The 12,677-nt window shown below is 48.5% G+C and overlaps 1 protein-coding gene across 1 annotated transcript in view; it reads left to right on the top strand.

Annotated features, from left to right (window-relative positions):
• LOC139390003 (proprotein convertase subtilisin/kexin type 5-like) overlaps positions 1 to 12,677 on the top strand; it is a 39,958-nt gene that overhangs the window by 11,769 nt on the left and 15,512 nt on the right. The window contains exons 5-9 of the mRNA XM_071137088.1: positions 708 to 784; positions 2,826 to 2,914; positions 3,009 to 3,181; positions 5,290 to 5,502; positions 11,365 to 11,465. Of these exons, the coding sequence (XP_070993189.1) occupies positions 708 to 784; positions 2,826 to 2,914; positions 3,009 to 3,181; positions 5,290 to 5,502; positions 11,365 to 11,465 (653 nt within the window). The remainder of the gene's footprint in view (positions 1 to 707; positions 785 to 2,825; positions 2,915 to 3,008; positions 3,182 to 5,289; positions 5,503 to 11,364; positions 11,466 to 12,677) is intronic.

Here is a 12,677-nt window from a genome sequence, read left to right as displayed (position 1 = left end):
GGTGGGGGTTTTGGAATGGGGTGTGTGTGTGGGGGTTTTAGAATGGGTTGGGGGTTTTGTAATGGGGTGTGTGTGTGGGGGGTTTGGAATGGGGTGGGGTTTTTGGAATGGGGTGTGTGTGGGGGGGTTTGGAATGGGGTGGGGTTTTTGGAATGGGTGTGTGTGTGTGGGGGTTTTGGAATGGGGGGTGTGTGTGTGGGGGTTTTGGAATGGGGGGTGTGTGTGTGGGGGTTTTGGAATGGGGGGTGTGTGTGTGGGGGTTTTGGAATGGGGGTGTGTGCGTGGGGGTTTTGGAATGGGGGTGTGTGCGTGGGGGTTTTGGAATGGGGGGTGTGTGTGTGGGGGTTTTGGAATGGGGGGTGTGTGTGTGGGGGTTTTGGAATGGGGGTGTGTGTGTGGGGGTTTTGGAATGGGGGTGTGTGCGTGGGGGTTTTGGAATGGGGGGTGTGTGCGTGGGGGTTTTGGAATGGGGTTTGGAATGGGATGGGGGTTTTGGAATGGGGTGTGTGGGGGGATTTTGGAATGGGGGGTGTATGTGTGTGTGGGGGGGGGGGGGGGGGGTTGGAATGGGGTGGGGGTTTTGGAATAGGGTGTGTGGGGGGGGTTTGGAATGGGGTGTGTGCGTTTTGCATATTCAGCCATTGGCTGATTTCTGCTGCTCGGCCATAAGAACACCATGATGGTGAAGGTATTTCCTCTGTTTCCAGGACAATCAGGCCAGTTATGATGTCAACGGGAATGACATGGACCCCATGCCCCGTTACGATGCCAGCAACGAGAACAAGTAAGATACCGTGTCACAGCATCGCTCTCCACTGTGTGTGTGTGTGTGTGCGCTCGCTATCTGTATAGTTCTGTAGTGGTGTGTTTATGGTGTGTGTGGAGAACTCTCCTCTGCCTGGGAGCCCTGTGTCCTGCGCCAGTTTGGCTGTCAGAGTGTTTTTGGACCCTCTAGCCAAAATGCCTTGGCAAACCCTCAGTGCTCTGTTGTAGATTGTTTTCTTAAAGAGACAGGAGGTTTAATAGCCCACTGCTTTCTAGACAGATCAGGGCCTGCAATGGCTCACTCCCTCGCTCTCTCTGTCCCCCTCTGACTGGGGTTTGTTGAGAAGTCTGTCACAATAATGGGTACGTTCCAATGTCCATACTAGCATACCGCTTAGAATGCAGGGCCCAACTCATTGCTTTATTCTAGGCAGTATGCTGCTCGAGGGGATACTGGAACACAGCCGTTAGTGTGTACCTGCTACCTAAAGCTTACACACTACACGCTTTTCAGACAGATTCTGTATCTTTGCACTGTCCCAATTTGTCCTGTCTCCGATATCATACGAACATAGAGGGGAACATGGAGGGGAACACCATTTTGTAAGAGGTTTTATGAAAGCTCCCCACTATCTGCTGATGCACTCCAGACGTCCCTCTCCGATACGTTTGTGAGTACACTATTGTGGTGGTAGGAGTTCCAATTTGCCCCAGCTTTATTTTATGACATGGTACTGATTTGAAGAACGAGGACTCGCCACTTCTGATCCAGACCAACCAAAGAGACCAGAATGGATTGGTTACAGTCCACCCTACCATCCCTTTCTTTTAAACCAGCAGTTTCACAGATGTTCAAAGTAAACGGACACTAAACTTGCATCCGCTGTGTGGTGTGTTACCTTTGTGTGTGTGTGTGTGTGTGTGTGTGTGTGTATTTTTTTTCTCCAGAGGAGAACAAGCTGTTCTTTCCGCTTATTTCCTGTGTGAGGAACGTATCCGCTACTGAGTTTGAACATTTCCATGTGATAGAATTTCTGCTATAATGTAGAAGTCCACTTCTGTGGGCTGAACCAAGGAATCACCTTCAGGATTGACCCAGTCAGTGTGTTATTCACATTGAACTTTAGTCATCCTACAGACGGTGTGGTTCAGAGTGATGCGGAGCAGGCATGGAACAGAGATGGGCTGAGAGCAGACGACACGAGCACACACTCCACGCACGTACGCAGAGGAGACGCAGGCAACAGGCAGAACATGGAGCCGTGGGATGCCAAACGGAGCTGAAGGATTTGAATGTTCCCTACTATTTGTCTGCTATAGGGGAAGAGCTGTGTTGTGGAGGGAGGTTCTAGCCAGGTGATGGAATACAGTACAGTGGAAACCATAAGCTAGCGAGGGTGTGCGTCTGCCTGCCACGGGTTAGATGCTGGGGTTGCCATGACAGCAGTCAGTGGCGACTCTGGGCCGCTCGATCCAGATGTTCTCGGCATGAGGGCTGGTCGTGCCAAGCGAGAGAGTTTGCCTCTTCCTCCTCCTAAAATACACTCTTGTTTGTTTGCTCTGGTCACTGACCCTGGCCGATTGTCGCTTACAGCCTGTGGCGGAATGTTACCCTTGTTTGTTGAGGGCTCGGGGACATGCAAAACATTTGTCTCGTTCACATTGTGAAAATATTTGAGGGCTGTATGTAACCCAGTGCAGCTGCTGCTGCCTCTGACAGCAGGGCCATGTTCGTTACGCACCAAACTGAGGAAAACTGACTATAATACGCTTTCCATTGCATGCCCTTCTGGACAAGACTCAGCCCCTGCTACTGGCCATGAGTAGGCCTGTTCCTCCAGGCCGTAGTTTGAACTAAGTCTAACTCCACTTAGTTCTCTAGCCATGCGTCTTTTACCGGGAACGTGCAGGGTGTCCGATGCTATCCCGACTGTTTGTGCGTTCTTCAGTGTATCTGTTTACATATTTGTGTGAGTTTTATAAATGTGCGCTTGTGGGAGTGTGGAAATGTGTTTCTGTGTTTATGTGCGTAAAGTAAAGTGTCCCTGCTCTCTCTCCAGGCATGGAACACGCTGTGCTGGAGAAGTTGCTGCATCTGCTAACAACTCCCATTGCACTGTGGGAATAGCCTACAACGCACGGATAGGGGGTGAGCATTGGGTTTACGCTATGTATCTGTGCTTGAGTGTGTGATGTAAACTGTGTGCGCCAAATGTACTGTTTTTTCATTTTGTGTGTGTCAGGGGTGCGGATGCTGGACGGTGATGTGACAGACATGGTGGAGGCCAAGTCTCTGAGTCTGCAGCCGCAGCACATTGACATCTACAGCGCCAGTTGGGGTCCTGATGACGACGGCAAGACCGTGGACGGCCCCGCCTCGCTGGCAAGGCAGGCCTTCGAGAACGGCATCCGCATGGTGCATCTCACACACACAGTAGACATGCACATTAAGTATACACACTTATACCCATGATCAAAACACCAATTTGCTCTCAGAAGAAGACTGGTGCAAAGAATACACATTGACTTGGACAAACGCACGCTGTAACTCGGCGGCCAGAGTAATCAATGCCTCGGGGGCACTTCTCGACATTTGTATTAAAGCGCTTGGTCTGATTAGCGTATTCATGTGCTGTATCCATATTCATGAGTGTTTTTGTGGAGGTGGCTCAAAGGAAGAGCTTAGCCCAGGGGTTAAGTGGAGGGGAGTTGACTTCACAAGGTCGCTTGTGATGATGTCAGAGTGCCCTCTCCATGCGGAGTCAGACGTGCTGCTTACATTTTGATTCTAGAGAAAGTCAAACGATGGTTAGATTTTGGTGGTGGGTTACGTTCACTGAGTATTCAAAACATTAGGAACACCCCCTTTGCCCTCAGAACAGCGTCGATTCGTCGGGGACAAGGTGACGAAAGCGTTCCACAGGGATGCTGGCCCATATTGAGTCCAATGCTTTCCTATAGTTGTCAAGTTGGCTGGATGTCCTTTGGGTGAGGGACCATTCTTGATACACAGGGGGAAACTGTTGAAGTGTGGAAAAACCCAGCGGTTCTTGACACTCAAACCGGTGTGCCTGGCACCTACTACCATACCCCCGCTCAAAGGCACTTACATTTTGTATCTAGCCCAGTCACCCTCTGAATGGCACACATACACAATCCATGTTTCAATTGTCTCAAGGCTTAAAAATCTTTCTTTACTCTGTCTCCTCCCTTTCATCTACACTGATTTGAAGTGGATTTAACAAAGTGACATCAATAAGGGCGGCAGGTAGCCTAGCGGTTAAGAGTGTTGGGCCGATGACCGAAAGGTCGCTGGTTTGAATCCCAGAGCCGACTGGAAAAATCTGTCTGTGCCCTTGAGCAAGGCACTTAAACCCTAATTGATCCTGTAAATCGCTCTGGATAAGAGCGTCTGTTAAAATGTAATAAATGTAAAGAGATCATAGCACTCACCTGGTCAGTTTAAGTCATGGAAAGAGCAGGCGTTCTTAATGTTTTGTATTCTCAGTGTATGTCTTTGTTGTGCGTGGAAGCTACAAAGTCTATTGGACTATTATGACAGATGGTTGGAGGTGTGTGTGTGGCAGCACCGTGGCAGGTTGGCCTACAGAAAAGGGGATGTGACAGGCTAGTGAGCAGGGAGACTGTGTAACCAATTGGAAGGGTGGAGAAAATGTTAGCCCCCGTATGTTTGAGATATTACTGACCGGTTAGGGAGAGGTGTGTGTTGCTGTTGTTAGGTTAGGGTGCAGGTCCTCCAGACCCAGCCCCCACGTTTTTTGGTTGTCTTTTTATTTTTTTGTTCTGTCTTTGTCGGTCTCCCTCTTGCTTCAATAAGTCATCATCTCCCTACCTGCTCTTTCACTCTCTCGCTCTCTTTGTCACACACCCTCTGTATCTCTCCCCTCCTTTCTCGCACAGCTTCTCTTTCTCGCTCTCTCCTTTTTTCCCCTCCCTCCCTCCCTCCCTCCCTCCCTCCCACCCTCCCTCCCTCCCACCCTCCCTCTCTTCAAAGCTGGTCCCAGTTTTCCATCAGCATTTCGTTCTGTCTGATTCTCTCTTCACTCAGAGGGGCTTCTATCTCTTATCACAGGCTGACAGAGGCCTGTGAAGTGCTTTCCTCCACCTTTTATCCCCTCTGTGTGTGTGGATGTGTTTGAGTGACAGTCAGAGCTCGCAGAGCAGTAGGCTCCCTCCAGTTTCTCTGCCAATCATACACCAATAAAAACCCCATATAAATAGAATTTTGGCATTTTGGCATTTTGGCATCATTGACTTTATTTGATTGGGGATGCCCGCTCAAGTAATTGTATTTCTATGTAAATATCTCTGTTTACTGAAGCTGTGTGATAGTGCTGCTCCATTAAGTAATTTGGGCTAATGTAATTAATGTGCTCATTCCCCTGCCACTGCTGTGTGCACCTGCTATTACCATTACAGCATCAATGGGCGGAAGAACCGTTGTTCCCACGGGCAGGAAATCCCGCCTCTGATCTAATTGACAATGGTTTGATTTCCTGCCAGGGAAGGAAGGGGCGTGGCTCCATCTTTGTGTGGGCATCAGGGAACGGCGGGCGGAGCCGGGACCACTGCTCCTGTGACGGCTACACCAACAGCATCTACACTATCTCTATCTCCAGCACCGCCGAGAGCGGACGCAAGCCCTGGTACCTGGAGGAGTGCTCCTCCACCCTAACCACCACCTACAGTAGCGGAGAGAACTACGACCGCAAGATAGTAAGTGTGTGTGTGTGTGTGTGTGAGACTGACCCTCCATTCTTACCACAACATACAGCAGCAGAGGGATGAGCAAACTACGACTGTCTGATAGTTGAGGTGTGTGTGTGTGTGTGTGTGTGTGAGAGAGCTCTTGTGGCCCACACTCTGGAAGACCTTCAGTCCGTCCTTGTATCGGCTGTGAGGGTCTATAGCAGGATGGGATTGTATCAACACCACCAAGACAGAGCTAGCTCTCCACCCACCATGCCTGTCTTCACCAGTGAACACAAATCACTGGAGATAGTCCCGTCATTCAAATACCTGGGCAGCAGCGTCGACCTCTATTCTAAACAGGATCAAGCATCAGCTGCCTTCGGGAAAATCAGATGCAGGGTCTTCCAAAACGGGGATCTCCACCTCCACACAAGTCGCTGTCTAGCAAGCCGTCTGCATCCCCACTCTTCTTTACAGCTGTGAAGTCTGAGTCACTTAGTCGCCACAACAAGCGGCTCGAGCGATTCCACATAAGATGCCTGCAGCGCATCCTGGGAATCACCTGGCTTAAACCAACTGCAAAAGTATGGAGGCCACGGTCACTCAAACACCGACTGCTGGCTTGGGCATGTCATTAGAATGTCTTGTGGAGCGCTTGTTTGCGGAAGATCCTGTACGGCCGGCGGTCTGTAGGGGGGCAGATGCAGCGCTACAAGGACCAGCTGAAGAAGTGCACCATCAAACCCACAGACCTGGAGGATGCTGCTGCCCACCGTTCCACCTGGCGGCAGCTCTGCGGTGTTCAGAGGAGGAGAGGAGCACAAAGAAACAGTCAAAACAGCTCAGGAGACATAACCATTACCTGCCCTCGCCAACACGGACTGCGCATGCCCTGCCTGCGATAAAGTTTGTGGATCTCGGATTGGACTCGCCCGGCACCCAAAAACTTCACTGTGAACTCAGAAGTGGAAGTTGTCATGGGATATGATGGACTAACGTAACGTGTGTGAGAGCGAGAGAGAGCACTAATGTGCTAATGCTGCTTTGTCATTTAGGCCGACTAGATGGTTGTTTTTAAAGCACATGGCTTTTGAACCCAAGGCTGGGTGAATGAGGTCAGTGTGTCGGGGTCAAGCTGTGTGTCCTGGGCTAACCCCCTCCTACTCTCCACCGCTGGCATTGGGGCAGACAGTCAGACAGACAGTGACTGTTGTCCCAGCTTGTCTGGCAGTGTTTTGCCACATTCCAAATAGAGGTTCTAGAGACCAAGCAGAGAAAGAGGGAGAGAGAGCAGTCCCTAAGAACCAGCCAGGCCAGCGCTGCCCTCCAGACTCACGCAGAATAATGACCAGCACCTCAACACACACGGTCATGCACACAACGTCCTACTCCAGGGCCCGTATTTGTAAAGCATATCAGGGTAGGAGTGCTGATCTAGGATCAGGTCCCCCCCCTGTGCATATACATCTTATTTATTATGATCTAAAAGGCAAATCGATCCTAGATCAGCACTCCTACTCAGACGCTTAATGAATACAGTCCCAGATCCTCTACCAGCAGGACCCAGCTTTCTCAATCAGGCCTCCCTCCATCACTGTGACCCAGATACAAGCTGGTTTCCCCTAAGCCCTTTGATGTCTTCAGTCCAACAACCAGGATATGTTGGCGTCTATAGCTGGTCTTCCAGCTCTGAAGTGACCGGACGGTTGGTCAGCAAGGGATCCCTTTGATGGCTTTTATTGTGACTGACTGGATTTGGTGCAAAACGCTAAGCTCTCTCCCGCCCTTGATATACTAAGTCCATGCAATGGGAACAGATGTTTTTTTTGTTTTTTTGCACCTGCAATTTTTATTTGTTTTATTTGATTACTGTTATATTATAATAATTACCTCCTTTTTTTCTCCCCAATTTCGGGATTATGATGTCTCATCGATGTGACTCCCGAACGGGCTCGGAAGAGGCGAAAGTAGAGTCATGTGTCATACATCGTTTTGCCAAATCGCACGTCTTAACACCCGCCCGCTTACCTTTGTCTGTACACTATGCCTCGAATCTATGCTATCGTGCCCAGAAACCTGCTCCTTTTACTCTCTGTTCCGAATGTGCTAGATGGCCAGTTCGTATAGCATTTAGCCGTACCCTTATCCTACTTCTCCTCTGTTCCTCTGGTGATGTAGAGGTTAATCCAGGTCCTGCAGTGCCTAGCTCCACTCCCACCCTCAGGTGCTCTCATTTGTTGACTTCCGTAACCGTAAAAGCCTTGGTTTCATGCATGTTAACATTAGAAGCCTACTCCCTAAGTTTTTTTTACTCACTGCTTTAGCACACTCTGCCAACCCAGATGTCTGAATCCTGGCTTAGGAAAACCACCATAAACCCTGAAATCACCATTGCTAACTTTAACATTTACTGCCAAGATAGAACTGCCAAAGGGGGTGGTGTTGCAATCTACTGCAAAGAGAGCCTGCAGAGATGTGTATTACTATACAATTCTGTACCCAAAGAATTCAAGCTTCTACTAAAAATTCACCTTTCCAGAAACAAGTCTCTCACTGTTGCCGCTTGCTATAGACCTCCTTCTGCCCCCAGCTGTGCTCTCGATACCATATGTGAATTGTTTTCCCCCCCCCCCCCCCCCCATCTATCCTCTGAGCTCATGCTACTAAGTGACCTAAACTGGGACATGCTTAACACCCCGGTCATCCTAAGCTTGATGGTCTCAATCTCACACAAATTATCAATTAACCTACCAGGTACTACTCCAAATCTGTAAACACAGGCACCCTCATAGATGTCATCCTAACTAACTCGCCCTCCAAATAAACCTCTGTTGTTTTCAATCAAGATCTCAGCGATCACTGCCTCATTGCCTGCATCTGTGATGGGTCTACGACCACCACTGTCAAACGCTCCCTAAAACATTTTTAAGAGCAGGCCTTTCTAATCGACCTGGCCCGGGATATCCTGGAATGACATTGACCTCATCCCGTCAGTAGATGATGCTTGGCTATTCTTTAAAAGTGCCTTCCTCACCATCTTAAATAAGCATGCACCATTCAAAAAATTTAGAACTAGGAATAGATATAGTCCTTGGTTCACTCCAGACCTATCTGCCCTTGACCAGCACAAAAACATCCTGTGGCGTTCTGTATTAGCATCGAACAGCCCCCGTGATATGCAACTTTTCAGGGAAGTTAGGAACAAATATACACAGGCAGTTGGAAAAGCTAAGGCTAGCTTTTTCAAACAGAAATGTGCATCCTGTAGTACTAACTCAAAAAAGTTCAGGGACACTGTAAGGTCCATGGAGAATAAGAGAACCTCCTCCCAGCTGCCCACTGCTCTGTGGCTAGGAAACTCTGTCACCACTGATAAATCCACTATAATTGAGAATTTCAATAAGCATTTCTCTACGGCTGGCCATGCTTTCCACCTGGCTACCCCTACCCCGGTCAACTGCCCGGCACCCTCCACAGCAATCCGCCAAAGTCCCCACCATTTCTGCTTCATCCAAATCCAGATAGCTGTTGTTCTGAAAGAGCTGCAAAATCTGGACCCCTAGAAATCAACCTGGCTAGACAATCTGGACCCTCTTTCTAAAATGATCTGCCGAAATTGTTGCAACCCCTATTACTAGCCTGTTCAACCTCTTTCGTATCGTCTGAGATTCTCAAAGATTGGAAAGCTGCCGCGGTCATCCCCCTCTTCAAAGGGGGCGACACTCTAGACCCAAACTGCTACAGACCTATATCTATCCTACCCTGTCTTTCTAAGGTCTTCGAAAGCAGAGTTAACAAACAGATTACCGACCATTTTGAATCCCACCGTACCTTCTCCGCTATGCAATCTAGTTTCAGAGCTAGTCATGGGTGCACCTCAGCCACGCTCAAGGTTCTAAACGACATCATAACCGCCATCGATAATAGACCAAGTAAAGCCCCCCTTGTGCAGCCGTATTCATCGACCTGGCCAAGGCTTTCGACTCTGTCAATCACCACATTCTTATTGGCTGACTCGACAGCCTTGGTTTCTCAAACGATTGCCTCGCCTGGTTTTCCAACTACTTCTCAGACATAGTTCAGTATGTCAAATCGGAGGGCCTATTGTCCAGACCTCTGGCAGTCTATGGGGGTGCCACAGGGTTCAATCCTCAGGCCCAACTCTCTTCTCTGTATACATCAATGATGTTGCTCTTGCTGCTGGTGATTCTCTGATACACCTCTAAGCAGACGACACCATTCTGTATACTTCTGGCCCCTCTTTGGACACTGTGTCAACTAACCTCCAGACGAGCTTCAATGCCTTACAACTCTCCTTCCGTGGCCTCCAACTGCTCTTAAATGCAAGTAAAACTAAATGCATGCTATTCAACCGATCACTGCCCGCACCTGCTCGCCCGTCCAGCATCACTACTCTGGATGGTTCTGACTTAGAATACGTGGACAACTACAAATACCTAGGTGTCTGGTTAGACTGTAAACTCTCCTTCCAGACTAATTTTAAGCATCTCCAATCCAAAATTAAATCTAGAATCGGTTTCCTATATCGTAACAAAGCACCCTTCACTCATGCTGCCAAACATACCCTCGTAAAACTGACCAGCCTACCGATCCTCGACTTCGGTGATGTCATCTATAAATTAGCCTCCAACACTCTACTCAACAGACTGGATGCAGTCTATCACAGTGCCATCCGTTTTTTTCACCAAAGCCCCATACACTACCCACCATTGCGGCCTGTACGCTCTCGTTGGTTGGCCCTCGCTTCATACTCGTTGCCAAACCCACTGGCTACAGGTTATCTACAAGTCTCTGCTAGGTAAAGCCCCGCCTTATCTCAGCTCACTGGTCACCATAGCAGCCATAGCAGCACACACTCGTAGCACACACTCGTAGCACGCGCTCCAGCAGGTATATCTCACTGGTCAAGCTAATTCCTCCTTTGGTCGTCTTTCCTTCCAGTTCTCTGCTGCCAATGACTGGAACAAACAGCAAAATTCTCTGAAGCTGGAGACTCATATCTCCCTCACTAGCTGTAATACTGTATTTATTTATTTATTTATTTATCTTGCTCCTTTGCACCCCAGTATCTCTACTTGCACATTCATCTTCTGCACATCTACCATTCCAGTGTTTAATTGCTATATTGTAATTACTGCGCCACCATGGCCTATTTATTGCCCTAACTCCCTTATCTTACCTCATTTGCACTTTGTTTTCTTTTGTTCTGCTGTATATTTTACTATGTTTTTTATTTATTCCATGTGTAACTATTGTTGTATGTGTCGAATTGCTATGCTTTATCTTGGCCAGGTCGCAGTTGCAAATGAGAACTTGTTCTCAACTGGCCTACCTGGTTAAATAAAGGTGAAATTAAAAATGACCCAGAAGCCAGCTGCACCAATGTGTTGGAAGAAACACTGTTCAACTGACAACCGAAGTCAGCCTGCAGGCGCCTGGCCTGCCACAAGGAGTCGCTAGAACTCGACGAGCCAAGTAAAGCCCCTCCCCCAGCCAAACCCTCCCATAACCTGTACGACGCTGGGCCAATTCTGTGATAACCCAATGAGACTCCCGGTCACGGCCGGTAATGACACCCCAGGCTGTAGTGACGCCGCAACACACTTAGATTGCTGCGCCATTCAGGAGGCACCTGCAAAAAAAAAATTCCCTGCTTTCCACTCCCTGTGGTCCTCTGGCTGGTAAATTATTTCCTGGGTACCTTCGGTAACAGCAGGGTAGTGCGTGTGTGTGTCATCTCTAGCATGGCAGAGTATCAAAGCTGGAATGTGTGCAGTCTCAGGTGTTCCTCAACCTCCCCCTGATCCACAGGACTTAACCCTGCCTCCCCTCTCTTTCCATCCCCTCTTCTCCCTCCCACTGTAGATCACCACAGATCTGCGGCAGCGCTGCACAGACAGCCACACAGGGACCTCAGCGTCTGCTCCTATGGCAGCTGGGATCATCGCACTGGCCCTGGAGGCTAAGTAAGCTCATTAACCTTAACTCAGGGGTTCACACGACTCTGCCTGTGCACTGCAGTTAGTTCAGTTCACCCAGCCAGTCAGTCAATCAATCCCACTGCTCACATTGCTTATCACAATTCTCTCCCGTTTTTTTCCCGCTCTTTCTTTCTCTGCTGCAACCCCTCCACCCTCTCGCTCTCCCACTCACTCGCTCACCCGCACACACACACTCGTCAAGCGGATCAGATTGGCCACAACTCTTTGAGCGCGGCTGATGGTATCAGCGGTTATCTGGTATAGGAAAGCGAGCTGGCCGACTTTGATAAACATATTTTCGAGAGGGGCTGAGAGCAGGTCTGCTCTGTCATTTGAAAGCCAGCTTATCTTCCCCCCTCCGCCTCATATGTTTATACCATAATTACACTTCAGTCAGAACATGAGAGGAGACTCTCCGACATCAGCAGGGTTTGATGTCGGATCTGTGGGGACCAAACCAGCTGTGGGAACAGTGTGTGTGTGTGTGTGCGTTAGTTATCCGGCAGCGTTCAAATGATTTTAGATGGCCTAGTTATTGCACAACATTAATGACAATGAAACATTTATAGAATGTGAATTATGGATGGAGTGGTGAACATTGGTTGGTTTTAATTGTCAATAAATCAGAGTTTTCACGGATGGTAATTGGAGTTGGGACCTTTGACTAGATGCATAACTTGCTTTCATTTCTAAACGGTAAAACGGATATGTATGAAAATATCCTCAATACATTCTGTACTGTTGTTGCCACATATGAAACATTGATCTCAAGTCCAAAATGCTGGAATATAAAGCCACATTTAAAATGTTAGCTTTACTGTCAAAATACATATGGAGGGGAGCGTATGTACAGTGGGGTCTGAAATTGACACCTTATTGGCAGGTGCAGCAGCGTAGCCTAGTGGTTAGAGCGTTAGACTAGTAACCGGAAGGTTGCAAGTTCAAATCCCTGAGCTGACACGGTACAAATTTGTCGTTCTGCCCCTGAACACACTGTTCCTAGTCCGTCATTGAAAATAAGAATTTGTTCTTAACTGACTTGCCTAGTCAAATAAAGGTGGGAGAAAAAAAATTCATGTCACCCAACAAATGTAAATGCCTGGAGTTAGTGACACAGCATGTCAGATGACATGAAAAATAGAGCTCTCACACCAGTGAGTTTGGCATCAAAATGACAATTCCTATACAGAAAATAAT

Source organism: Oncorhynchus clarkii, chromosome 30, assembly GCF_045791955.1.
Source record: "Oncorhynchus clarkii lewisi isolate Uvic-CL-2024 chromosome 30, UVic_Ocla_1.0, whole genome shotgun sequence".
NCBI classification, from domain to species: domain Eukaryota; kingdom Metazoa; phylum Chordata; class Actinopteri; order Salmoniformes; family Salmonidae; genus Oncorhynchus; species Oncorhynchus clarkii.
The sequence above is the reverse complement of the archived record's forward strand: the minus strand, read 5'-3'. Positions and strand labels throughout refer to the sequence as shown.